Raw genomic sequence first — 27,542 nt, 5'->3', positions numbered from 1 at the left:
AGCTGTCAGCACAGAGCCTGACGCAGGGCTCGAACCTGTGAACCATGAGATCATGACCTGAGCCGAAGTCAGACGCTTAACCGACTGAGCCACCCAGGCACCCCAAGTGTCAGTCTTAACCAACTGAGCCACCAAGCCCCCCTCCCCCAATGAGCTTTCAGTGTGGAAATCCCTGTATGCAACCTCATGCCAGAGTAAAAGCAGGAGAGGGGGCTAGGCTGTGTGAGAGTTTATTCCTCCAGAATATTCTAGAGGGAACATCTAGATTTTTTATAAACATCTTACTGCCTTCAGAATTTATTTCCTTTATTACAGCTCATATATGCTGTGTCTTTGGAGGGACTACTTTGAAATGATTTCAGAAAAAGGATAAGGGAATCTTGGCAACAAGATTAAGTTTTAGGAAAAAATACATACAAATAATAATTCAAACATAATTGCTACTACTCACATCACACTGATTCAGAAGTAGGCTGGGTTAAGACTTAAAAAGTGTCCGTTTTGATTAAATCTTATTCTTTCATTCTGCCTCAAACCTGTGTCCAGCTCTCAGGGCTCTGGTTTCTGAACTCTCCCTCTTAGTAGTTAATAAATGCCCTTTATTTCTCAGTCTGCCTAAACTTTTTTTTTACAGAGGTTTTATATCTATCATGTTTTTATTTTTTTATTTCATTTTTTTATGTTTTATTTATTTCTGAGAGAGAGAGATAGCATGATTGGGGGAGGGTCAGAGAGAGAGGGAGATACAGAATCTGAAACAGGCTCCAGGCTCTGAGCTAGCTGTCAGCACAGAGCCTGATGTGGGGCTCTAACTAGACCATGAACCGTGAGATCATGACCTGAGCTGAACTTGGCTGCTTAAGTGACTGAGCCACCCAGGCGCCCCATATCATGTTTTTATATTAAAACATTTTTTTTAATTATTATATTTATTTTGAGAGAGAGAGAGAGAGAACACAAGCAGGTGAAGGGGAGACACAGAACCCAAAGCAGGCTCTAGGCTCTGAGCTGTCAGCACAGAGCTCGATGCGGAGCTTGAACCCATGAACTGCAAGATCATGACCTGAGCCAAAGTTGTACGCTCAACCGACTGAGCCACCCAGGTGCTCCTAGTCTATCATGTTTTAAATACAGTTTCTTCTTGAATTCTTATTTGTGGTCCCGCCCCACCTTGTTCTTAATGCTTTGGCTCATGTACTGTCCTCTCTTGGGTTTATTCCCTTGGGTTTATTTCTGCTTCTTGGCAGAAGGAGTCCGATTAGACATGTCATATTCAATTCTCTTATTATCCCCAGCTTTTTAGGTTTAAGCTTTGTCTTTCTTGCTCCTGATGATGTTTTGTATCCCTGAAGCTTTTTTGATTGGATGTGCATGTCAGCTCATCTCTTGTTGGTTCGCGTTCTTAAACTCTGGATCCTATTCAGACTCACTAATGCACAGCCCTGTGTCAACTTCCTAAAGCATCTTCATTCCAAGGGAGCAATAGTGGCTGTACGGTCAGACCCATTCTGGTTGAAATGATCATGAGGGTCCTTAGCAAATGACAGTGCTTATATATGCTAAGTAATAACCACAGGGAAATGTTACCTTGACTTCAGGTGAGTATTAGTACAGTCATTATTGATAAAAGTTGAGTGAGAAGCTCCTTCATAGGATTAATTTCCAGGCTTTGCAGATAGAAGAAGCTGTCTTTTATTTTAATTAAATAAAGATACCTGAGGGGCGTGTGGGTGACTCAGTCGGTTAAGCGTCCGACTTCAGCTCAGGTCATGATCTCACAGTTTGTGGGTTTGGGCCCTGCTTTGGGCTCTACACTGATCGTGCAGAGCCTGCTTGGGCTTCTCTCTCTCCTTCCTCTCTCTCTGCCTCTCCCTTGCTTACTCTTTCTCAAAATAAATAAACTTTTAAAAAAAAAGTGATTTCGTAGCACTTGTAAGAAGAGTCCCAAAACCTGCTATTTCCCTAGGTTTGGGATTCAATGAACTCATAACATTTCTATAAATTGGGGTTGGCCAAGGTGGGGAAGGGAGGCACTGCCAGCTATTTGCCAAACGTAAGGACAGGACATGAGATGAGATGAATTCCATCTACTGCCACCATAATTGCCCAGAAAAGAATTTTAAAAACCCCAGAGAAACAAAAACAGCCCTTTGGATTGAACAACTGCAGTACTATAAAATACTCCTCCCATTGTCTCTGGTCTGGTGGAGACGGGGAGGCCAGGATGAAGGAGAGGTCCTTGGGGGTCGTTGGGCTTCGTTCTCTACAACCCTGTTCATCAGCAATCAGTGATGCATAATGCACCTGTTTTACAATGGGACCGAAACAGGATTTGCTGGGTTCTCAAGATGTTGAGTGCATTTGGTTTATTTTTTAAATTTCTTCCGGCTTTTAAAAATATTCATAGATTTGGTAAGGTTTTAAGCAGGTGCCTCCCCCCCCATAATTAGCATATCAAAACATTCATATTTCATTCTATTCAAATCTTTTGTCCTCACTGAGATCTGAATATTTCAAGCAAAGCACCTCTTCCAAAAGTATTTCAGCCTTGACAATTCAATCTAGAAGAAAAACATGATGAGAGAGCTTACATCCTAGTGACTCAGTAATGCAGGGGAAGGGAGGGTGTCGTGTGCAGTCGGCACTGGACCCTGTTGGCTCTGAATTTTCTGCAGCAGGAAGGAATAGAATGGGATATGGAGCTAATCTTCAAATCATGTAATGTGGGTTTTATCAGATGGAAAGACACCAGCTCCCATGAGACCACGTGAGTTTGCTTGGCAGTTAAATGGAATTTATTGATTATTGGAGAGGAAAAGCCGTGGGTCGTTTTTAGAGTTTATAATGCACTAGATACGTGCTTGCAGGCATTTAAGAACCCTCTAAATTGTTCCGTAAATTAAAAGGCTTTCTAGAATGTGCAGTTTCACCAGAAGATTGATTCCTAGTTTATTAATATATTGTTTTATCAATATATAATTAATATATTCAAGGTTTTATGCTTTTGTTACAGTGATATCAAGACAGTACAGTATCGGCTAATAGAGATACTCGTCAAGATGTTGAAACTTCTTAAATCCATTGATACTAGTTAGAAAACGTGGTTGCAAACCACCTAAAGTTACTCTGGTTAATTTCATCCACAAAGGAATTGATCAGAAGAGGATCAGGCTTATACCTTTGGGTGGGAAGGCTGGACTCTGGAGCCCCAGGCTTTGGCCAGAATCAGGGAGAAAAAGGGCGGGGCTAGGATCTTGGCCCAGGAAAGATCTAGTTAAGCCATCACCACTGTCAGTCCCAGAATCTCCAGCTTCTCAGTTCTGGTGTGGCATTTAAACCAGTTGCCCCCGTGCCTCTGGGTCCCCCCACAGTGTTCCAAGACTGCGATTGGTCACAATGTTTAGCTTCCAGAGAGCAGGAGAGTGGGACCGGAGAAGCTTCCGCAGTTGGTGGCACTCACCCATCGTGGATTGTCCCCAAGAAAGAAGGGCCTGCAGTTGCCAGGCAGCCAATGCAATAGAAATGCACTGTGCCTTTGGGGAGAAAAGTTGAGGAAAAAGCTTCGTAGTTAAATGAGGGCTGAGTAATGTACTGAGGACCGGAATTTAAACCCGGACATGGGAGAGCTGGATTTAAGTGCAGTGACGGCAAGGTGGCCATTCCATAGCAGGTGTGAGATGGACGGGGATCCAGAGCGTCTTTCCAGCTCACCCCGTACTTGCGGGCTGACCCAGGGAAGATGTGGGGGACTCGTTTCCTCATCTGTGAGGTGGAGAGAGTGCTGCTATGAAGAGGGAATTGCGGGCATGTGGGAGGTGTTCCTTGGACACTGTTCCCCGCTGCCTGGTAGCTGGCGGCCTGGCCCTGCAGTGCCGCTGTCCTCCAGGGGAGGGAGGTAAGTGGGAATTTAATGAGCACCTGTCCAGCACAAAGCACAGTCCTGGGCTCTGGGCCAGGCCCTTGCATGGGATGTAAAGAAACCCCGGGGAGTCTGATGTTGACTCACGGGGCTTACAGGCCAACGTTCCCCAGTGCCCTGCTCTCCAGGGGCTGAGAGCTGTGACTTCTGCAGTGCAAGACTTAGTCAGTTGTTGTTTTGTTGTTGCGTTTTTATTGCGGCATGAAATGCAGATAACCATGTAAAACAAATATATAGCTTATCTACTTATTTTAAAGCAGCCTCCTTTGGAGGTCAAGATGTTGAATTTTGCCAGCACTGCGAAGCCCTCCATATGCCCCTTCCCAGTAATAAATGTCCTTCCCTGCCTCCCAAGTAGCCACTGTCCGGACTTGTAGAATAGGCACTTCCTCACAGTTTTCTGTAGTTGTGACCTGTGCCTCCCTAGACCCTGTGGTTTATTCTTACCCTCCCTTTAAAAAAAATGTTTTTAAATAAAACAAAAATTTTTAAGTTTATTTATTTATTTTGAGAGAGACAGAGATGCATGATCAGGGGAGGGGCAAAGAGAGAGGGAGAGAGAGAATCCCAAGCAGGCACTGAGCTGTCAGCACAGAGCCTGGTGTGGGGCTGTATCCCATGAACCATGAGATCATGACTTGAGCTGAAGCCAAGAGTCAGATACGTAACAACTGAGCCAGCCAGGCACCCCTCCCCTGCCTTTTTTGTGATACCTTAAAAAAAAATGTTTTTAAGCGTTTATTTTTGAGAGATGGTGTGGGAGGGGCAGAGAGAGAGGGAGACACAGAATCCGAAGCAGGCTCCAGGTTCTGAGCTGTCATCACAGAGGCCGACTCTGGGCTCAAACTCAAAAAACATGAGATCATGACCTGAGCTGAAGTCAGAAACTCAACCGACCGAGTCACTCATGTGCCCCCTGATGATGCCCTTTAAGTGTCTTAATCTACACGTTTGCCTCTTCATCCCTTTCTTTTTCTTATAATTCACCTGTTGACTAGCCAGGCTGCGTGGCCCAGAGTTCCTGGGTTTTGCTGATTGGACACTCATGGGGCAGTGCAACATGTTCCTGTGTCCTCGGAGCCCCTGGCTCCTTTATTACACCAAACACAGTGTCTTCCCTACAGGAAGGAGCTCAGTGACCATGTTGTAATTGAAGTTGATGGGTACGTGGACTCTTTGGTACATGATTCATTCATAATTGGGATACCACATTCCATTTCCTTATTTCCAAAGCCATTGGTTACTTTGAAAGGACTGACGTCTAGTAAAGCCTTATTTTTTTATCTAAAATTTTTTAAAGTTTATTTATTTATTTTTGAGGGAGAGAGAGAGCCTGAGCATGAGTAGGGGAGGGGCACGAGAGAGGGAATCCCAAGCAGGCTCAGCTCGGAGCCCTGTGTGGGGTTCGAACTCATGAGCCATGAGATCATGACCTGAGCTGAAATCAAGAGTTGGACACAGCTGACTTGGCCATCCAGGCGCCCCAGAAAACCTTAGTTTTAGAGAAGTATACACTACAGTTCTTACCAGCTTACTCATTTTTCTCTCTCATGCATCTTTAGGACTGTAGACCCAGGATCGAATCCTGGAATCTGCCTTACCCTCTAGGTTATACTAAAACTAGTCGTTCAGTGTCTCAGGTCTGTGCTGCCCATAACAGAAACTCTTACGTGTTTCTAATATTTGTTTTTGAGCTTTCTCAAACGATCATGTGCATATATAGCTATGCAAATTAATGTTCTGTTTATGTCAGCCAGGAAAGGAGAAGGTGGGGAAACCGTTGTTTATCCAAAAGAGTCAGGAAACAGGCCCTTTCCATCAGGTCAGCATTCCAGCCAGCTGAGCGTTCATCTGTGCTGGTGATGTATATGGCAAATCAGTTTCCAAAGAATCCTTATCCAACTGGATACGTGCACCCTACACAAGGTCTATAATTGAACTTTTCTTTGATGAGTCAGACCTTACACTGCCTTAAGCCATCACAATGAGTGATTTTTGGACACCCCAGAAGTCACATTTAAAGGTAAGTCTCGTATCAGGGGCACCTGGGTGGCTCAGTCAGTTAAGTATCCGACTTCAGCTTAGGTCATAATCTCATGGTTGGTGGGTTTAAGCCCCCACATCGGACTCTGTGCTGACAGCTCAGAGGCTGGAGCTGCTTCGGATTCTGTGTCTCCCCCTCTCTTTGTGCCTCCTCTGCTTGTGTTCTGTCTCTCAATAATAAAGAAACATTAAAAAAATTTTATAAAAAAAAACAAAAACGCTTTGCATTGTAACAGTCATGGGATTGAGGCCGCTTGAGATCCCTAAGAGAGGGAAAGGCAGCGACAGCAACAAGGCTGAAAGGCCACCAAAGGGACCCCTGAAGACCCGGGTTCCTGGGCCTACAACCCAGAGGATGGGCCCGACCGTCAAAGAGCAGGCAGGCCGACCCAAGAAGAGATGGGCGATGAGGGAGGTGGAGAGTGAGGAGAAAGAAAGGGTGCTTTAGGCAGAGTGGCCAGGCCAGGCGGGGGGCCGTGCCCATGCCCAGGCCCTAGGCAGGCTTGGTGGTTTTTGAGAAACTGTAAGCACATCCTTTTTTTTTTTTTTTTTAAGTGTATTTATGTATTTTGAGAGAGAGAGTGTGGGGCAGAGAGAGAGGGAGAGAATCACAAGCAGGCTCCACGCTGTCCGTGCAGAGCCTGATGTAGGGCTCCAACTCACGAAACTGTGAGACCATGACCTGAGCCAAAGCTGAGAGTCGGCCGCTTGAGTGACTGAGCCGTCCAGGCACCCCTGGAAACACGTCCCTTTAGTTGAAGCATAATGAGCAATTGGAGCAGGAATCCTGTCACCTTGTCAAAAGTTCACTCCTTATGTGAAACTTTATGCGAACCATCAAGTATTTCAGACTTCCCCTGGATCGTGCCCTCAATTGTACTCTGGGAAATTGGGCACACGAGCCTAGTACGAAAGTGTCATAAGCATTTCCGATAGTGTCCCCAGCACAGATCACAGGGAACTCTCAAGTTCTAAAACTTCCCTCACACTTTTCCTGTATCTTCTATATCAGCTATTTGGTTTTCACGGGTCCTCTTTCCGCATTACCAGGTGGGCTTTAAAATCTCCACAGTTTCCGCTTGGTTACGTTTCATCTTTAAAAGGCATTTTTCAACTTTCACGAGGAACAGTCCAGAAATGGGAGAAGCCTAGGAGCAGTTATTGGAAATGACCTACAGATGCCGGCTGGGCGGTTGGGTCTCGGCGTTGATCATGCTGAGGGTCCCATCATTATTAGGTTCGTTGGTGCCAGAAAGGAAGGAGACCTGCCCTTATTAAGGCCTTGTGCACTGTTGTGTTCAAGGGACAACTTGAAATGGCCGAGGCTGTCCAGTGCTCCCTCTTCCATTTGGCACGCATGTGTCTGACCTCCGTTTTCATGTCCCATAGCTCTCTGTTCCTCCTTCCCCTGCTCGTCACTCCAGACTGCCAGCCCTGCCGCAGGAGGGGTCACCGTGTCACTGAGCAGCCAGAAACCTGTTCCACTGCAGCGCTGTTCCTTGCACCTGCGGTGGGCATACACCCCCTTCCCCCGCCATGATAGAATTTGCTCGTCCCCACCTTTCATTCCCTCCCCTGCTCCATGTGCCCATTTCAAATTCTCCCTTGTTCTCCTGCCTGTCTGTCCTTTTTGGAGGCTTGTTCTCCTCCCCTGTGGCTCCTGTGACTCTCCCTCTCCTCAGGGGGTCCATCTACTCAGCTCTTCTTGTGTGTCTCCCCGTCCCTCACTCTGCTCCTTTCTTCCCTGCCTTCCCGCTATTTTCCTGTTCCCCTTGCCCCATGTCCAGGACCCGTGTCTCACCTTCTGTGATGCTAAGTGCATCTGGCATTGAATTTTGATCAGTTCCCCGACTACCAGCAGCAGGCTGTCTGTGTGCATTATTTAGACTTCGCGGTGGAGACTCCGGCACGTCTTCTTTGGATCTGCCCGGGCCCCCAGTGCCTAGAGGAGGTCCAGTGTGGAGGGGCAGGTGGCTAATACACTGTGGTAGAGTAGAGAAACGGATGAACACGCGGCTGGCCAGCTTGACGAGGTCCATTATTCACAGTTTCTGCCTCAGAAGAAAGTTCTGAATCTCGGAGCTTCCAGACTCTATCACATAGAGACAGGATGGGTAGCCAGATGACGGGTATAGGAAATGCTGTGTGTTATTTATTGCATGACAGTGCAAATCTCTGTGCTGGAGAGAAAGAATGTGAGTAAATGTGGGTGGTCCTTCTGGCTTGTCTGCTCCCACAGCCTCGCATCAGAGAGGAGAGGTGCTCTCGGCCTAAGTTCATGGGTTTGAAAGTGAGCCACAGCACCCCTGAGTATGTGGGAAGAGGTGTGTGTAGAAGCACTGTGTGAATTGCAAAACACTGGACAAGTAAAGCATCACTGTGTTGCCTGAATTAATCATAATTCCAATTAAGAATTTAAGCTTGGAGTCTTTGGGGCACTTGTGTGTTTCAGTTGATTAAGCGTCTGACTCTTGATTTCGGCTCAGGTCATGATTTCACAGTTCATGAGTTCGAACCCCATGTCAGGCTCTGCACTGATGGTGTGGAGCCTGCTTGGGATTCTCTGTCTCTGCCCCCTCCCCTTTCTCTCAAAATAAATACACATTTGAAAATAAAATAAAATAAAACAAATAGGACTTCTCATATTATAAATATGTGATTTACTTTTAAATCCATCTGTTGAAGGAATGTGTCTCATCATCAAATGCTGAGGGATGGCATGTAGTTGAAGCCATAGAGAGTAATTTATAGAAAAGCCTCCCTTTTGTCAGAATTTAGGAGTAAAAGTAGACAAAACAAATAACTGTGAAAATAGATTTGCACTTCTAATAGGAAATCAGTGTGATAGATTCTTTTATGCTGATTTTTTAAAATGAAGAGATGTAATATATAGTGTTCTATTTTTCTTTTTAAGTTTTTGAGAGAGAGAATGAGCAGGGGAGGGGCAGAGGAGAGAGAGAGAGAGAAAGAGAATCCCAGGCGGGCTCCATGCTGTCAGTGTAGAGCCCGACATGGGGCTCGAACTCACAAACCGTGAGATCATGACTGAAATCAAGAGTCAGATGCTCAACTGAATGAGCCACCCAGGCACCCCTATCATGTTCTATATTTGATACAGGTGAGTTGTAGAATGCCATCCCCATTGAGTTGCTTATCTTAAAGTTTCAAAATTCATAAACTTGAACTTCTTTTGCGTAGCTCCCAGACCATGGGAGAGAACGCACTCAATGCATTCATCAAGGATGTTAATTAAGGTCTTTCTTCCTTAATTTTTTTCCTTCCATGAAACCTTGGCCCGCTCAGAATAGAGAAATCGGCCAAACCCATCTCACCGAATTGAGTCGTGCTGAGGGTCTGTTTCCGACCCTGGCTGGGCTCCTCGGATTGGCAGGTGGACAAGAAGGGGGCTGAATCTGGAGCCTCCTTAGTGTCCCGCTTTTCCTGCCTCAGCCAGGCTGCCCATTGTGTGCTGTTTCTGAAGTACCGCCTCCCCCTCCTGTCGCCCCTACAGGCCATGCAGGACGCGCTGGCCGACCTTCCGGAGTGGTATGGAATCAAAGGCATGCAGGCCCACTGGATCGGGGACTGTGTGGGCTGCCATCTGGACTTCACATTGAAGGTGATTCAGCAGTAGCATCTCTTGTTGATTCCCAAATCCCCTTCTGCGGCCTCGGAGGCGCTGAGCCGACCCGCAGCTCGGGACAGCGCAGCGGCCCTGTCGCGTGGAGAAACACCGCCGGGCGCACACGTCATTTCAGGCTTCGTAGTGGCCATGCTTTTAAAGCGCAAAGACACAGCAGTGGATTCTGATGACATGCTTTGACTTAAGCCGTTGTGTACCAAAAGTTCTCATTTCAGGCCATAGCCAGTGACAAACGTTTATTGAGGGATTAAGTTTACATTCCGGTTTTGGTATGGGGTCTTTGAGATGTGTGCTGCCTTGCACGTACAGCAGTCCTGGCCACTCTCCGTGCCCTGTGGCCTCATACTGCTAGTGGCCACCCTAGTGGACAATGCACATATGGATACAGAGCTTTGGGCGGGTCCACGAACTCCCGGAAATGATGTGTGCCCTGTTGTGTGGGCGTTTTCCTGAGCAGCGGGCCCAGGGCTCAGAGGGGTTCATGTCACAAAGCAGGTTAAAAGCCAGCAGAACCAAGGCTACCACCATCTCAAAACTGGGCACACTTGACGTTGGTGAGGACCGGGGGCTTCCAGAGAGCTGGCCTGTGCGGAAATACCGCTCAAAGGTCACTACTCAAGGCCCACCTACTCAGGAAGGCGCCCCGCAGCCTTTTTTCTTGTCCCTCCAGACTAGATAGTTGTCATACTGTCGTTTCTCACCTCGTGGCTTCTGTGTTTGTTTCTTAATTCTTCTGATGTCTCTTTCCTGCTCAGGGCTTTTGTGCTCTGTTCCTTTAGGTCCACACTCATCCCTCTCCTTAGGCTAGAACTGGAGGAGGGGACAGCAGCCAGGAGGCAAAACTGACCTACCTTTCTAGACTCTTCCTACCGGCAGCCATACTGGTGTCTACCGGGCAGAGCTCACGCTGCCCTGTGCCAGCTCCCCTACAGAAGTGACCCCCCCACCCCAACTGCAGGCACGAGAAGCCCCCCCGTAAGAGAGCGGGGACTTTGAAAACCAAATCCGGAAATGACCACATCCTCTTACCACTCTTCAGAGAAGGTGGTCAGATTTCTGAGTTTCAGTCCAGCTGCGACTTGTTCCAGCTCTCAAGGCCTTCTCATTTGGGGGTCCTGTGCCCCCACTTCAGCTGGGTCTGGTTTCCCCCCACCCCCATGTCGAAGGCCTTTGCTCCTCAGCCAGGGTGAAGGCTGTGGGCCTCTGAGCTGTTTGGCCGCCGTACATGGAATGTCTTCCACATTCTCTCCCATTCTCAGCATTTTTTAATGAAAATGTTTCTGTCTCCGTTCCTGGCCCCACCTGAAAATGAGATGTCTCAGGGGAGGGACCAGGCCTCGTAAGTGACACCTAACTGGCACTCAGGCCTGGTGTAGACCTGCATGTCATTGGCGTGCCATGAGCACATTTGAACAAACGTGTGAAAGAAGGAGCACCTGTCCCCTCTAGGTCATATAATGTGCATTCAGTTGATGCCTAATGTATACCTCTTCATTAAAAGTCATTCCAGCAGCCCTAGGAGCACTCAGTCATGAGCTCAGCTGTCCTGCCTTTCCTTCTTCAAAATGGTATTAGCTTCAGTGACTTTTTCTGAGTAGAAAAGTAGATGCCTTTGGGCGCCTGGGTGGCTTAGTCAGTTAGGTGTCTGACTTTGCCTCAGGTCATGGTCTCACAGTTCGTAGGTTCGTGGGTTCAAGCCCATGTCGGGCTCTGTGCTGACAGCTCAGAGCCAGGTGCCTGCTTCAGATTCTGTGTCTCTCTCCCTCTCTTGCTCTCTGCCCCTTCCCTACTTGTGCTTTCCCTCTCTCTCTGTCTCTCTGTCTCTCTCTCTCTCTTAAAAATAAGTAAACATTAAAAGAATAAATAAATAAATAAAATTAAAAAACCCCAAATGATCAGGTCATAAAATGGGCAGAGGACTTAAATATATGGGAAAAAAAAAAGATGCCTTTAATTTTCTTCCTTTACCTTCAGTCCTGGAGGAAAGTATAGCCCCTTTGTCAGGGCAGAAACAACATCATGTTGATGGTTGGTTTTGATTCATGAATGAAGGAGCCAGGGAGATGGGGGGCATCTTTCTAGCATGCTTTGACCACCTGTATTGGGGGCCGCCAAGCACGCCTGGCGGTGGCCACCCAGGCAGGGCTTCTCCCAGATCCTCTTCCCTCCTGCCTGTCTCTGCCCCTGCCAGGGGCCATTTCAGGGCCCTGCATGCCTGGGTCTGCAGCCAGAAACTGGCCCCAGCAGGCTTGAGGAGGGCAGGGAGGAGGGGCTGTGGCCTGGGAGCACCACGGCCCGGAAGGCGCACTGAGGAACGGAATGACTCTGTTTCCTTTTTTTTTTTTTTTTTAAATTTTTTTAATGTTTTATTTATTTCTAGGAGAGAGAGAGAGACAGCGTGAGCAGGGGAGGGTCAGAGAGAGAGGGAGTGACAGACTGAAACAGGCTCCAGGCTCTGAGCTGGCAGTCAGCACAGAGCCCGACGCGGGGCTCGAACCCACGAACCGCGAGATCATGACCTAAGCGAAAGTCGGACGCTTAACCGACTAAGCCACCCAGGCGCCCCGGAATGACTCTGTTTTCACCTGCCAGGTGGACGGGCAAGTCACGGGAGAAAAGCTGACAGCCTACACGGCGACCCCCGAGGCCATTTACGGCACCTCCCACGTGGCCATCTCCCCCAGCCACGGACTCCTGCACGGGCTCAGCCCCCTGAAGGAAACCTTTCGGAAGGCACTCGTCCCTGGCCAAGGTGAGCTGCCGGGTCCAGGCTGACACCGGGATTACACCTTAACTTTGGGACAGCGCTTCACAGGTTCATGGTCCTTTTACATATGTCGTCCTGGATAATTTGTCCTTCACCAGGGCCTGACTTGGTAGTTTATAATTTTAATTTAATTTAATTTTGTTTTATTTTATTTTGATGTAAAATTTAAAAAGAAAATTAAGTTTATTTATTTATTTTGAGAGAGAGAAGGGTAGGGGCAGAGGCGGGGGGAAGTAGGATCTCAGGCAGGCTCCATGCCGTCAGCACAGAACTTGATGCGGGATGAACCCACGAACTGCAAGGTCATGACCTGAGCTGAAATCAAGTAGGACGCTTAACTGAGTGAGCCACCCAGGTGTCCCTAAGAAATTTTTTTTGATGTTCATTTATTTTTGAGAGAGGGAAAGAGAGCACACGTGAGCAAGGGATGGGGGGAGAGAGAGAGAGAGAGAGAGGGAGAGAGAGAGAGTCTCAAGCAACCTCCTTGCTGTCAGCACAGAGCCTGACGTGGGGATCAATCCCATGAACCATGGGATTGTGACCTGAGCCAAAGTCAAGAGTCGGATACTTAACCAAATAAGCCACCCAGGAGCCCCTGGTTTTTTATTTTAAAACAGGATAAATAAAAGCTTTGAAAATGTTAAGTTTACCCTCAGTTTCACTTTAAGTTACTAGTTTGTCTGCTTCTTGCATTTCTTTTTTTCTTTTTTAGAGAGTGAGAGAGAGTGTACATTCACAGGCCAGGGAGGGGACAGAGAGGGAGAGGGAGAGGGAAAGAGAGTGTCAAGCTCCGATTTGGGGCTTGATCCCACCACCCTGGGGTCATCATGACCTGAGCTGAAACCAAGTGTCGGACACTGAACTCACTGAGCCCCCCAGGCGCCCCTGCTTCCTGATTTTCTGACCGAAAGCTCAATTCTTTTTAAATATAATCTATTTAAAGCTCTTTTCTGATAGGAATTGAATCTTCTGCTTAATTTATAATTCCATCATCAAACACAGCTATCCTGACAGCGACAGGGAGGAACCTGGTGAGACTGAGAGGAAACATTTTCACCAACTTCATGTTATTATTTCAAAGACTTCCCACAGTGCTCGGAGCAGACGAACAGAGCCCTGCTCAGTACGGGCCTTAGTCCGTGGATCAGGCTGACTCGGAATCAGCCGGGCAGGGGTTGCTGGTCAGTGTGGGTTTGGAGAGCTCCTGTGCGTTAGTCAGGATTCTGTGGTTGTACGCCACAGAATCCATCTCTGTCCAGAACATGCTGGAGGCTGTGGGAAGCATGCTGACTAGCAGGAACCAGTCTGGAAGAAGACCTGGCCCAGGGCGGCCATGTTTTGGCAGCAGAAACTAACAGTGTGTTGAGCGCCCCTGACTGAGTGGATCTGCTCTCACCTCGCCCTCAGTGCTCGGGGCGCTTGGTCCAAGATTCCTGTCGCAGGGAAAGGTATCTGATGGGATAACAGGCCCTTGGCCTTTTTCTTGGGCAAGGGGAGGGCAGACACATTCCTCATTAGACCACCAAGACTATGACCAGTGAGGAGGGCTAGCTCCCCTAAACAAACTGGGAGGCTTTTACCAGAAGAAGGCAGTATGGACCCTGGACAGGTGAAAGGAAGTCCCCCCTCGATTAGAAGTAGGTCTCCAGCTGGGTGCCTGGGTGGCTCAGTCAGTTGAGCATCTGACTTAGGCTCAGGTCATGGTCTAGCAGTTTACGAGTTCAATTCCCACATCAGGCTCTGGGCTGAGAGCTCAGAGCCTGAAGCCTGCTTTGGATTTTGTGTCTCCCTCTCTCTCTGTACCCGCCCCCCCCACCTTGCTTATGCTCTGTCTCTCTCTCTCTCTCAAAAAAGTAAATAAATATTTTAAAAAAAGAAGTAGATCTCTGGAGAAATGTAAATATTTCTGTAAAATTCTCTTCCCTGTTCTCTTTTCATAGACTGTAAATTTCAACCCAGAGCACACAGTATGAATTATCAGGGTCTGTTTGAATTATTTGACTACAGAAATGTTAGTGATGGTGATGTCAAGTTGTTTTTTTTTTTTTTTTAAATTGCTAATCTTAAAATAACCAGAGTGAAAGATTTCCAGGCTGAAAAGATAGACAGTGTCATCCCAACTTCCCTTTGCTTAAGATTTAATTGCTGGGGCACCTGGGTGGTTCAGTCAATTGAGTGTCTGACTCTTGATGTCAGCTCAGGTCGTGATCCTAAGGTCGTGGGATCGAGTCCTGTGTCAGGCTCTGTGCCGAGCGTGGAGCCTGCTTACAATTCTCTCTCTCTTTGTGCGCCTGGTGGTTCGGTCGGTTAAGTGTCCAAGTCTTGGTTTTGGCTCATTTCATGATCTCGTGGTTTATGGGTGCTCCACCAATGTGTGGAACCTCCTTGGGATTCTCTCTGTCTTCTTCTTTCCCTGCCCCTCCCTGCTCATGTTCTCTCTCTCTCAAAATAAATAAACTTAAAAGAAAATTGTTCTCTCTCCTTCTCTCTCTGTCTCCCTCTCTCCCTGCCCCTTCCCTAATTATGTATGCACGTGCTCTCTCTCTTGCTTTTTCCCTAAAAAAAAAGAAAAGACATTTTTAATTGCTGGGGGCACCTGGCTGACTTAATCAGTAGAACATGCAACTCTTAATCTCAGGGTCATGAGTTCAAGCTCCATGTTGAGCATGGAACCTACTTTTAAAAAAAGAAGAAGAAAAAAAAGACTTTTTAACTGCTTATTTCCAGTATGAAAGCCAAGTTCAAAATCAGTGAGCACTTAGGAAGAGCCTGCTATGTGCCAAGCATCCAGGGATGCTCAGGACCAGCCACAGGCCTGCCTTCTTTTGCGGGGTCGTAACAGAGGAGAGCCAGATGTGTGCGTGGTTCACCCTGGCCCAAGGCAGGCATCACCTGCTGTCATCTCTTGTTATATTGAAATAGAAAAAAAAACCTGTGTTAAAATTTCAGTCCCGTGTAGCTATCTCTCTGTTTTACTTTCACCTACTCAGAAGAAAACCTGGATTCTTTTCAACTGTTCATTTAAAAAAAAAACTCGGGAGCATTTTGAGATTCCTTGTGGGCTGTGATGGTTGAATAATATTTAAAATCGAAAAACAAAAACATGTAAACATCTAGCTCTTGGATTTTGTTTTCTTACAGAATCTGGTGACACAAATAAAATGAGGTCATATTAACAGGGGCTTAATGAGATGATACATTATAAAAGATGGAGGGGCGCCTAGGTGGCTCACTTGGTTAGGTGTCCGACTCTTAATATTGACTTAGGTCATGAGATTGGGTCCTGGGTTGGGCTCTGCGCTGAGCACGGAGCTGCTTCTCTCTCTCTCCCTCCCTTTGCTCCTGTCCTCCGGTCAGGTGCACATGCTTTCTAAAATAAAAATGAAAGGAATATATATATGTACGTATAGGGGATGGAGTTCCTGACGTGAAATGCACTGTATCAATTCCAGACACTTTTATGTGTAAGAAATTAAGAACTTATTTTAGCAGGTACAGAGAGTGATGTTTTCATGATCATCATTTTATTTTAGCCCCAAAAGGCTCACTAGCTTCCTTCTCACCTCTTTTTAATAATCTCTGAAATAATTCCAAATGGAACATTACACTCAGTGCTCAATTTTCCAATTCTAATTTTCAGAGTGGAAATATTCTTTTTGCAGATGTCAACGTAGTCAAAGTCTCCAGATTAGTTTGCACGTCAAGTCTTTTGCATGTCAGGTCTCTGGATTTTGACACATGGTGTTCGTTAGTGATGTAAGGCCGGCACGGCACCTTGGGCATAATGCGGTTTTTCTGAAATTCAAACTTAAAATCACCATATGAGTATGGCTGTATGCCTTCTTTGAACTTTGAGGTTATATTCTCTCTTTTTTTTTTTTAATGTTTATTTCTGAGTGAGAGAGAGAGTGTGAGCAAGGGAGGGTCAGAGAGAGGGAGACACAGAATCTGAAGCAGGCTCCAGGCTCTGAGCCATCAGCACAGAGCCCATCGCGGGGCTTGAACCCACGAACCATGAGATCGTAACCTGAGCTGAAGTCAGACGCTTAACTGACTGAGCTGCCTAGGAGCCTCTGAGGTTACATTCTAAACCCAAACATCATATCGCTGTTGCCATTTGCTACTGCCAACTGGCTCAAATCGGGCGAGCGGCTTGGTTTTTCCCTCCAATGTCGGGTTTTGAGGGTGACTGGTGACCGCTGAAAGTCCGGGTAGCACGCGGGTGTGACCAAATGGACCCCTTGCAGGAGTTTACATTCTCAAACACGAGTCTTTGCGGCTGCTACATTGATTTCTGCCCATCAGCTCCTGCACTGGCACAGGGTGGCCAGAGTTCTGGTCCCAGAGCCGTCCTGGGGCTGCAGGAAGCTCACCTGACCTTTGTGGGTTTGGCTTTCCTATCGGAATGGGCAGGGTGGTTGGGGAGGTCCTGTAGGTACAGAAGGAGCCCCGAGGGGCCCAGAGGAGGAGGGTGACTCCCATGGACGGGGAGATGCTTGGGTGGCAGGGGAACGGCGTACCGTTGAGTGCTGGTGAGAGACGGTGAGGGCAGGAGAAGAGCAGCTGGAAGCCCGAGCAGCTGCCCAAAGTTGGGGTGCCGCTAGGGCAGAGGCCGGGGCCACCGTCCTGATTTGTGGCTGGCCCTACGGGGTTGCTCATGTTGTTGACTGCAAGTGCTTCGCACCGCATCCTCTAATTTGGTATCGATTCCTTTCAAAGAGCAAAACGTCAGGTGCTTCCCTATAGAGTTCTTGAAATTGAGTTTATTTCCGTCACTATGTTGCCTCCTTCCCTCCGCTGACCGCCCCTGACTTACGTCGTGTTATGTAAGCTCTGACTCGACGGAAGCCAGAAACCATAAAAAGCATCAATAGGGAAATATCATCAGAGTTCCAGAAGCTGTTCTGTCTTTTCCTGGCATCTTTTCTTACATTTCTAATATTAAAATATTCAAACCCTGAGGCTCTGGAACCACACATTTCAGCACTGAGTCACCAGTGGTCTACATGATGCGCTTTTTGCCAAAAGGGCAAACGAGGTCTCCCTAAAGGGCACCTCAGAACGCCGTTGTTATTGACACATCCGAGAGCAAGGGCTCCAGAAGCCCCGGAACATTCAATAATCAATCACTCGCTGTCATCTTGCTGTCTTTGTGCTTCGTGTCTATGTGGGGATGGGATGAAGAAAGGACCCCCCGTAGGTGATAGTCTCTTCTTTCATCCCACAAACTGTGCCTTCTAGCCTCTTTCCGGCATGAGTCAATAGATGTTATATGCAGGGGAAAGCCTCTGTGCTTTCCACGCAGAGCCCGGAATCAGCAGAAGTGAGCAGGTTTCTTTGCTTCTGGACTTCTCAGAACCTTTGCCATGTGCTGTGACTGTCTAAGAGAGCATGTGGCGTGTTTCACACTTATTTGACCACACAGCCCTGTTTCCACAGAGTGTCTCTGCATGGAGCCCGCTCTGTTGGACACTGAAGGAAAGCCATCTGTCTGTTTTATCCAGAGGGCACGGAAGACCTGCCTGCTCGCGGTGGGGCCCCGAGAGCGGAGGGTACCTTTTTGTCCGGAACGTTTCCTTTGCCACCATAGGAAATACTTTAGGTACTTGGGGTTTCTCCATGGCTTCCTTGCTTCCTGCTTCGTGCTGCCAGCACCTGACCAAGGAGAAATATGGAGAGCTCTAGACCTGGTCAAGAACTTCAGATTTTATTGAATTTTTTTTTTTTAATAGATTTTGACCGGGTACCACATGCAAGTTGCTGGTCTATATTCGTTACAGAGCTGCTAATTTTTAAGTCCATAGACTGATTTGTTTTTCCTGGTTGAGATATAACACACACCATAAAATTCACCCTTAATTTAATTTTTTTAATGTTTATTTTTGAGAGACACAGAGAGTGAGCGGGGGAGAGGCAGAGAGAGAGGGAGACACAGAATCTGAAGCAGGCTCCAGGCTCTGCACTGTCAGCGCAGAGCCCAGTGTGGGGCTCAAACTCACATACCTTGAGATCATGACCTGAGCTGAAGTCGGACGCTTAACTGACAGAGCTACCCAGGCACTCCCTCCCCCCCACTTTTTTAATGTTTCACCCTTAAAGTGAGCAATTCAATGGTTGTTAGTATCTCCACAGAATTATACAACCGTCAGTCAGGGTTAGAACATTTTCATCAGCCCAGAGAGCTCCCATGCCCTGTAGCAGCTACCTCAGTCCTACAGCCCTGGGCAGCCACTAGTCTGCTTTCTTCATAACTGTGCCGATTCCGGACATTTTGTGTAAATGGAATCATACGGCATTTGTCCTTTTGTGACTGGCTTCTTTTCACTTAGCGTAGCGTTTTCAAGCTCATGCGTGTCGTAGCCTGTGTCCATACTTCATTCCTTTTTATTTCAGGATAATATTACACATTTTACTTCTCCATTCATCAGTTGATGGACATTTTGGTCCCACGTCGTAGCCGCTGTGAATGATGTTGCTGTGCGCACAAGTACAGATTTCCGTGTGGACGTGTGTTTTCATTTCCTTACATATGTGTCCCGGAGTGGAAGTACTGGGTCATACAGTAGTTCTGTGTCCCACTAGTCGAGGAGGTGTCAGACCGTGTCCCGCAACGGCTGCACTGGTACAGCCCGGCCAGCAGTGTATGAGGGCTCCAGTTTCTCCACAGCTTCGTCAGCACTTGTTATTGTCTGTTGTTTTGATTATGATGATCCTAGTGGGTAGGCGTGTCTCACTGTGGTTTTGATTTGCATTTACCTGATGCTAATGGTGCTGAACGTCTTCGCATGTGCTTTTTGACCATTTGTGTGTCCTCTTTTTTAATGTTTTTTTTTTTTTTTTTTTTTTTTTTGAGAGAGCATGTACAAGTGTGTGTGTGGGAGAGAGAGAGAGAGGGAGAGAGAGGGGAAGAGATAGAGGGGGAGGGAGAAAATCCCAAGCGGGCTCCATGCTCACCACAGAGCCTGATGCGGGGCTGGAACCCATGACCCTGGATCGAGACCTAAGCCAAAATCAAGCGTCTGATACTCAACCAGCTGAGCCACCCAGGTGTGCCCCCATTTGCATATCTTCTTTGGAGAAATGTCTATTCAGATCCTCTGCCCATTTTTAATTGAGTTGTCTTTCTGTTGTTGAATTTTTAACAGTTCTTTACATGTTCTAGATACAAGTCCCTTATCAGATATATGATTTACAGAGATGTTCTCCAGTTCCGTGGGTTGTCTTTTCACTTCCTATCTTACGTGTAAGTCTTTAGTCCATTTTTGAGCTGATTTGTATATACGGCAAAAGTAAGGGTCCACCTTCATTCTCACAGAAATGTATCTTAAAGATCAGATTGCTTTTGTCTTTATATTTTGGTCTTCATGTAATATGATTTCACTTGATCTTAGCCAAAAGGCCGAGAAGCGATAATTCATGTAATATGATTTCAGAAAGTAGGGTTTTTTGTTTTTAAGCAGGCTTCGCAATTCTTTTTTTTTTTTTTTCTTTTGAGAGAGAGAGAGAAAGAGTGCATTCATGCGCGGGAAGGGGCAGAGAGAGAGGGAGAGAGAGAATCTCAAGCAGACTCCACACCCAATGCCGAGCCTGACACAGGGCTAAATCTCACAACTGTGAGATTATGATGTGAGCCCAAATCAAGAGTCAGATGCTTAACTGACTGAGCCACCCCGGCTCCCCTCCATCCTTCTTTTTACAAATTAATTTGTGTTTTGTAAGATCCCATTAATATACGTATATCACACAAAAAACCAGTCAAAGACTATTAGCAATAGCAGAAGCTTCCATCCCTGGCCACGTTGAATAATTTTAGGTATGTGTTCCTTAGGATATGAGTTCGGTGGCTGTGACAGAGCCCTGAAAACATAGTGACTTAAAAAGACAGCAGTTTATTTCTTGCCCACATGAATCTGAGAGCAAGTATAAGAAGTCTGCTTTATGAGTCAGTCACGGCCAAGGCTCTTTCTGCCACCCCACTCTGCCCTTCGAAGGTCTTGCCCTCCCCCGTGTGTTCTGAGATGTTGTGCACTTCGTCTGCATTGCTTTAAGTAGGAAGCGGGGAAAGAAGGGTGTGCTCCTTCCTCTGAGAGTATGACCTAGAAGTCGCTTCTGCACGTACCCCATGGCCACGTGCAAGGGAGGCTGAGCTGTGCTGTCATGAGCTGTGCCGCTGTGTGTCCAGCTAAGTGTTCCATTGTGGAATCGGAAGGAGAGGCAGGTCTGGGGTCAGCCTGTGCCACAACTGTTTCTCTGGGGCAGACCTCCTTGTGTTTGGGTAAATACGCCTCCCCTGCACCCCCCCCACCCCCAGCTCGCCAGTTCTCGACGTTACCCTGAGACTTTTACTCTTGCACTGCCTCCCCTCATCTCCCGTCTTCCTCATCACATTTAATCATAATTGCAGACTTCACGTGTGCACACGCCTTCTTTGATGAGGGGCAGAACGGCAGCAGAAATACGGTCTCCCCTTCGACAGATGTCAGCACGTAGGCAGCTCAGGCACAGGTGGCTCCCAGCCGTGGGCGCCCTGGAGACCTGTTTGGGTTGTGTGTCACTCTGTTTCCACCTTAGTCCATCCTTTGCTTCCTGATCCCCCCCAGCCCCCGCCGCCAAGGTGAAAGAAGAGAAGATCTGGCTTAGATGCCTCCGGAGCCTATCTTTCCCTCTTTGAAAAGAATAAATCTAGGGGTGCCTGGGTGGCTTAGTCATTTAAGCATCTGACTCTTCATTCCTGCTCAGATCATGATCTCGTGGTTTGGGAATTCAAGCCCTACATCGGGCTGTCTGCTGTCAGCACAGAGCCCACTTCAGATCTTCTGTCCCCTACTCTCTCTCTGCTCCTCCCCTCCCCAGTGTGCGCTTGCTCTCTCTCTCTCTCTCTCTCTCTTTCTCTCTCTCTCACACACACACACACACACACACTCTTCCCTAAAATAAAATAAACATTAAAAAAAGAAAAGAGGGGTACCTGAGTGACTCAGTTGGTTAAGCATCTGACTTTGACACAGGTCATGATGTCGAAGTCTGTGAGTTTGAGCCCCACATTGGGCTCTTTGCTCACAGCTTGGAACCTGTTGCCTGCTTCGGATTCTGTGTCTCCCTCTCTGTCTACACCTCTCCCGCTCACACTCTGTCTCTCAAAAATTAGTAAACATTAAAAATTTTAAAGAAAGAAAGAGAAAGGAAAAGAATTAAGCTTGCTTCCTGGGCATGGTCTAACTTTGGGGTTTGTAAAACATTTTAGATAATTATATAAAGTCTTAAAACATGGCAAATACAGATAGTAAGAGTTCACAAATTATAACTGTTGTCAGTTGCTTGTGTTGCACTAAGCTCAAGTGAACTCGCTAATTGTTTACCGCTTTTCATCCCTTCTTCCTTTGGGACTGTGTTTGTGTCTTCATGCTTCCATTCCCATATATTGTCAGTGAAGATTCATCTATTAATGGCTTTTCTCCATGCTATGGTGGTTGTAACAAGCTTCATTTAAGATGACATACTGTTTGGATAACTCCAAATTAAGTGTTTTATTATAACCACATAAATGTCGTTCACAACTGAGCCAAGCACTATGATTACATTTTCCTTTTGGTAATACTTTCTGTTTTGTCTGAAGTTAATGATATCTTTTTTTTTTTTTCATTTGCTTTGTGTTCTTCGAATTTCTAAGTCTTCCCACACCCTCCCAGGGGCTCTTTAAAACTCCTCTCAATACAAGTTTTCTCCATATTCCAACCTGTCAGATAATGTATTGATCCCTTTTTTTCCCCCCGAAAGATGCTTTGTGGGCCCTCTGTCCTGCTCAGGCCTGACGTGGTCACTCTCTAGGCCTCTGCTGCCTAGGGCTTCCTTCTGTCTTTGTTCTGAGAGTGTCTTGACCCTCTTTCCTTTGTTGGATCCTCAGTTTTCTAGATCCCATTTCTGTTTCTTTCTTAATTTACCCCTTTGTTTTGCTGGAATACATCCTCCACTGTCTCCTAAGAAAGGGTAGGTGGGAGAACTGTTCTGCCTTTGTGTGTCCAGATCGCTCCTGCTCTCTGCTTAGTTACTCTCCACTCTCCTATCTACTTCCATTTTCAGGTGTTAGGATTTGGAATTCCAGACAGCTCCTAGTCATTGTAGCTTTTGTGTTGCTTGTTCTTCTGTATATTTGAGGTATTTTTTTAAATGTTTATTTATTTTTGAGAGAGAGCGTGAGCAGTGGAGGGGCAGAGAGAGAAAGGGAGAGAGGGGGCTCAAAGCCACAAACCACGAGATCATGACCTGAGCCAAAAATCAAGAGTAAGCCACTTAACTGACTGAGCCACTGACAGAGGTATTTTTCTGAAGGAAAAAGGGGTGGCGGGAACATCTTTTACCATCTGGAAAGTAAAAACACCATTTCACTTCTTTGGTTGTGAGCATAGATGAGCATTTTTGTGTATTTGCTTAATCTTTTGACTTTCTTTCTACTGGTGTGAATTATCCACTAATACTTTCAAAGGACAGATTTTTTAAACAATTAGCACAAAACACAGAAACCCCAGTGCTTATTTTTCTCACTTGTCTCCTCTGAGACTCATGGTGTGAGTACCCAGCTGTCCCTCGCTCTCATTTTCAGACTGCCTCACACCCGTGATGGCCGTGAACATGCTCACCCAGCGGGAGGCCCCTGTCGTTATCTTGGCCAACGCTGACTTTGAGGGCTCTCTGGATTCCAAAATAGGTAAGTAGCTATTCAAATATAATCAGGATAATATACTTTGCAGGCTCTAGATCAAAATACCAGCCTGTTGCCGTCAACTGGAATTGCTCCCTGCTGACTCTATGGTCTGTTTTGCCTCTGGAAAAAAAATGATATGCTCCTTCAGTTAAACATCCCTTATTTAATAACTGCATTTTGAAAACATACCCAGTATCCCTCAGCTTGCTAGTTACTACTGAGAATAAAAAAAGTATCTGGCCAGTAGAGCTCGTTGGTGAAACTCGTATGTATGGTATGGGGACTAGTACAACTCACATGAAATCTAATTTCGGAGCTCATAGATCCAAGCAACTGCGGAGATGGGGTTTCTGAGCTCGAGTGATGGATTGGGTTGGGTTTTGGCAGAGGTCTGCGGAGGAGGTGAACTTGAGCCCTCCAGGTAAGAGATCGTGACACAACAATAGGGTTGGAGGTGCATTTAGAACTGTGCATTGGGTATCCTCTGAGGCCTCGGTCACCCCTAGGAGTTCTCATATGTCGTCACCTGGCAGGGCTCGGGGGCAAACCGAAGGCTTAGAACTAACAACAGCCCGTGCGAAATCTGCCCTTCGGATGAACCCGAGCGCCCCTCTTCCAGATTCCCACTGCAGACCCCAGCCAGCCTCAAAGTGTCAGAAACCTGCAGAGAACGTTAACTTACACACTCTCAATTTCCTGGCACCCAGAAGAAATAGCACTTCTCATCAAAATTCGTGTTTTCCCTCCCGGTTCCCAGATCAGTTTTTGACAAAATGATTTGAAGAAACATCCAAACAGAAAATGGATATTAAGCCATTCAGGCCATTCCCTTCGGACCATTGGAACCTAGAAAGTGTGTTGCTTAAGGGAAATAATTCCTTCTATTACTTTTACATATTTTGTAATTAGTAAGATTCACTAATAACAACCAGCCAAGATACAGAGTAAAAGCTTCTTTTACTGATGGGGGTTTTGGTTTTTTTGGGAGGGGGTAGGGAGGGGTGTATTTTGAGTCAAATTACTGGTACATATTGAAAATCCTGAAAGAAAAAAAATCTGATTTTTTTTGGATGTGCATGTAAATAATTTTTCCTGTTGTCTTGATTTCCCAGTTCCATTATTAACATTTTCTACGTTCTGCTTCTTGCCTTCTAAGAAGAAAAATAGAAATAAAAAAAATAGAGAAAGCAGTATTTTTGCCCTTTCACCTGCACTTTACAAATAGTTCATCCAGGGCACCTGGGTGGCTCAGTTGTTTAAGCATCCAACTTTGGCTCCGGTCCTGAACTCGTAGTTTGTGAGTTCAAGCCCCACGTCGGGCTCTGTGCTGACAGCTCAGACCCTGGAGCCTGCTTCAGATTCTTTGTCTCCCTCTCTCTCTGTTCCTCCCCTGCTTGGACTCTGTCTTTCTCTCTTTCAAAAATATAGATGAAAACAACAACAACAACAAATAGTTCACATCCTGCTGAGCACCACATAACCCATCCTGTGGTCCAGAGCATTCTTTATGTGGTCAAATAAATTTTTTGGCCACAGTGTCTCCTTTCAAACATTTCTCCAAATGTTTCCAAAACACCATACGTTTTGGGAAGCTAATAAATGACCCTTTTCCCTTCTTGACCATGAACGCTTCCCAGTAATATTTATTGCTTGCCGTTTATCCTCACCCCTTCACATCCTTCGAGTCCACTCGGAACATTTATCTGCCTCCTTAGGTGCTTTTGGTCAGTAACCTCAGCCAGCACGGCACGGAACTTTCCATCACTCCACGGAGCATTCCATCCTGCCAGGGAACTTTAGGACCTGTCTCCCGAACCTTAAATCACCTGTGTAGGGTGGCGTCCCAGGGAGGATGCCCGTGGAAGGCTGACTGAAAGCACCGTGTGCGTTGCCCGTAGTTTTCTCTCTCGGCGGCCACGTGACGAGGCTCATGTTTATGGGTAGCCGAAGCCGACACAGCAGGCCTTGGCCCTCGGCCCTTGGTCATTTACTTATGCTCGACTCCATCTCGAGGGCATATGTGGGCTGAAGAATAAATTTCTGCCCGGGATGAATGCACCATTGCCTTTGGGAACAAAGCGCAGTGTGCAGAAAGACAGTCACCAGCTTTCCACTTCTGGACCATGTAGATTTTTCCAGAGTGCCGGGAAATGCTGGGAGAGGTAGCCCTGCATCTCGAGAGAATGCCGCTGTCCTCAGTCACCGAGGGAATTCAGACAAGAAGCTTCTCCAGATGCCTGCGCTTCCCTATCTCAATGACACAAAACACCCCAAGTTGTGTATTTTAGAATTACAACTCTTTTTTTTTTTTAAGAAATGAAGCACAGGATAAAGACTTAAAGGAAAAAGAGCCAGCCTAGTAAACTGGCTGTATTAGGGTGGTGGGTTTCTCCAAGACTGTGCTCCATTTTCCCGAGGAATGCGCTGTGGCTTTATAACTTCTGTAGCCAAAAGAGGGAGCTAAAGCCGAGTGTGTCAGAGCTGTCAATACTTCTGTGACTTGAGTATTTGCAAAGAAGGTGTCCTGTGCTTCTTCTCCCCTGAATAGGAATTCCCAGCACCAGCCCGGAGGACGCCAGCTTAGCCCAAACCCTAGGCCTACCCTACTCCCACGTCATTGAGACTTTGCCGGATGGCACAGAGAGACTCCGCGGCTCTGCTGAGGTGGGTTCCCCATGGTGTGGGCATCACAGCATCTCCAATCATGACCTTGGCATAGGCTTGATGAGCTGTTTTCCTCAGGTCATAACCTTGGCATGAACTTGAGCTGTTTTCCTCAGATCATGACCTTGGCATGGACTTGATGAGCTGTTTTCCTCACATCATGACCTTGGCATGGACTTGATGAGCTGTTTTCCTCAGATCATGACCTTGGCATGAACTTGAGCTGTTTTCCTCAGATCATGACCATGGCATGTACTTGATGAGCTGTTTTCCCCGCATCATGACCTTGGCATGAACTTGAGCTGTTTTCCTTAGATCATGACCTTGGCATGGACTTGATGAGCTGTTTTCCTTCAGGTGCAGATTACAACCTACCATTTCACTCATCCTATACCTGACAGTCTTGCAGCCCTGTTTCTTAATCTGTGAAAACAAAATAATATTCTTTTTTTTTTTTCAAGACCTAGAAATTTATCATCTCTAAGTTAAGCCCAATCCTAGGCTCATGGTTATCGTAGTCACTCTATTTGGGGGAATCTCCTGCTGGAAAAAAACTCCTCCTTCCAGGGAAACTAATTCCTTGGGAGAGTGACTGAAATTGGCTGTTCTTCCCAGAGATCTCTGTTCTCCCCAGATTATTGACTTGTTTCTACCTAAAGTTGAGCTTATCTATGGAAATGAACACTGAAGCTGAACCACGTTTATTAATTTGGTCCAGGTTATCTCTTGTCAGGCGGTAGGTCTGGCAGGATTTGACCTCAGCCTTGCAGTTGCCCCAGGCCAGGGAGTATGATGGAAGAGGTAGGGTGAGGGGCGAGTGGGAAAGAGCGGAGATGGTGCTTCTAAAACTTGAGCGCACCCCAGAACGACTAGTGCCTTGTTCAAACACAGGGTGCCTGGCAGATTGTGATTCAGTGGTCCCAGGTAGAACCCAAGAATTTGCATTTCTAACAAGTTTCAGATGCTGCTGCTGCTACTAATGCAGGATCCATATTTTGAGGATCACTGGCCCAGAACCTTGCTACTCAAAGTGTGGTCCTTGTACCGGCTGGCCACACAGGCATCACTTGCTAGTGGTGGAGACTCTTAGAGCCCTCTGAGTCTAATAAGATCCCGCATGAGATTTGTGTGCTTATTAAGGTTTGACTCTTCCGGTTTAGAGCACTGTTTCTTAAACTTGGCTGCCCATTGGAAATACCTGGGAAGTTTTTTAAACCACTGATGGCTTGAGTGCTACCCCAGAAATTCTGGTCTGATGGTTACAGGGTGGGAGGCATGGATAGATCATCAGGCGTGTTCGGTGCTCCCCACGTGATTCTCATGTGCAGCTGACTCTGGAAACTGCCAGTTTCACCTCGTGAGTGCCTACCTGGCCGTGTTTCTGAATCACCCAGGAGATGCTTGCTGGCCCCAGCTGGGGTGATCCTGATTCAATTAGACCTGGAGGTCCAAGATTTTCAGGTTTGGGATTACCTGGCTATGGGATATTTTGTAGGTATGTATACAGATAGATACATAAGAAGAATAAGAGTCTGGCCAAGTTTTTTCCTTATATGGGTGACATTTTCTGACTTTCACGTTTGTGTCTTCACTTCATAAATGGTATCCCCAGACGTGAGTCATGCTCTAAGATACGGAACTTTAAACCTTCTCTTAGACTGTGTTGGAGCTGGAGACGGAGCAGAACCAAACCAAGGTGCCTGTAGGGGAGCCCTTGATATCTCTCTGCAGGGCAAGAAAGGGGGCACTCATGGTCAGAACTAGGCTTCTGAAGTGTCCAGAGAGATACCTGCCCCTTAGTATG

General features: G+C 46.7%; 1 protein-coding gene across 3 annotated transcripts in view; it reads left to right on the top strand.

Annotated features, from left to right (window-relative positions):
* LARS2 (leucyl-tRNA synthetase 2, mitochondrial) overlaps positions 1–27,542 on the top strand; it is a 235,356-nt gene that overhangs the window by 158,589 nt on the left and 49,225 nt on the right. For all 3 annotated transcript variants that reach the window (XM_039228048.1, XM_039228051.1, XM_039228050.1), the window contains 4 exons: positions 9,474–9,581; positions 12,198–12,357; positions 22,973–23,077; positions 25,623–25,738. In XM_039228048.1, the coding sequence (XP_039083979.1) occupies positions 9,474–9,581; positions 12,198–12,357; positions 22,973–23,077; positions 25,623–25,738 (489 nt within the window). The remainder of the gene's footprint in view (positions 1–9,473; positions 9,582–12,197; positions 12,358–22,972; positions 23,078–25,622; positions 25,739–27,542) is intronic.

This window comes from Hyaena hyaena, unplaced genomic scaffold, assembly GCF_003009895.1.
Source record: "Hyaena hyaena isolate Hyena2069 unplaced genomic scaffold, ASM300989v1 scaffold_30, whole genome shotgun sequence".
NCBI lineage: Eukaryota > Metazoa > Chordata > Mammalia > Carnivora > Hyaenidae > Hyaena > Hyaena hyaena.
The sequence above is the reverse complement of the archived record's forward strand: the minus strand, read 5'-3'. Positions and strand labels throughout refer to the sequence as shown.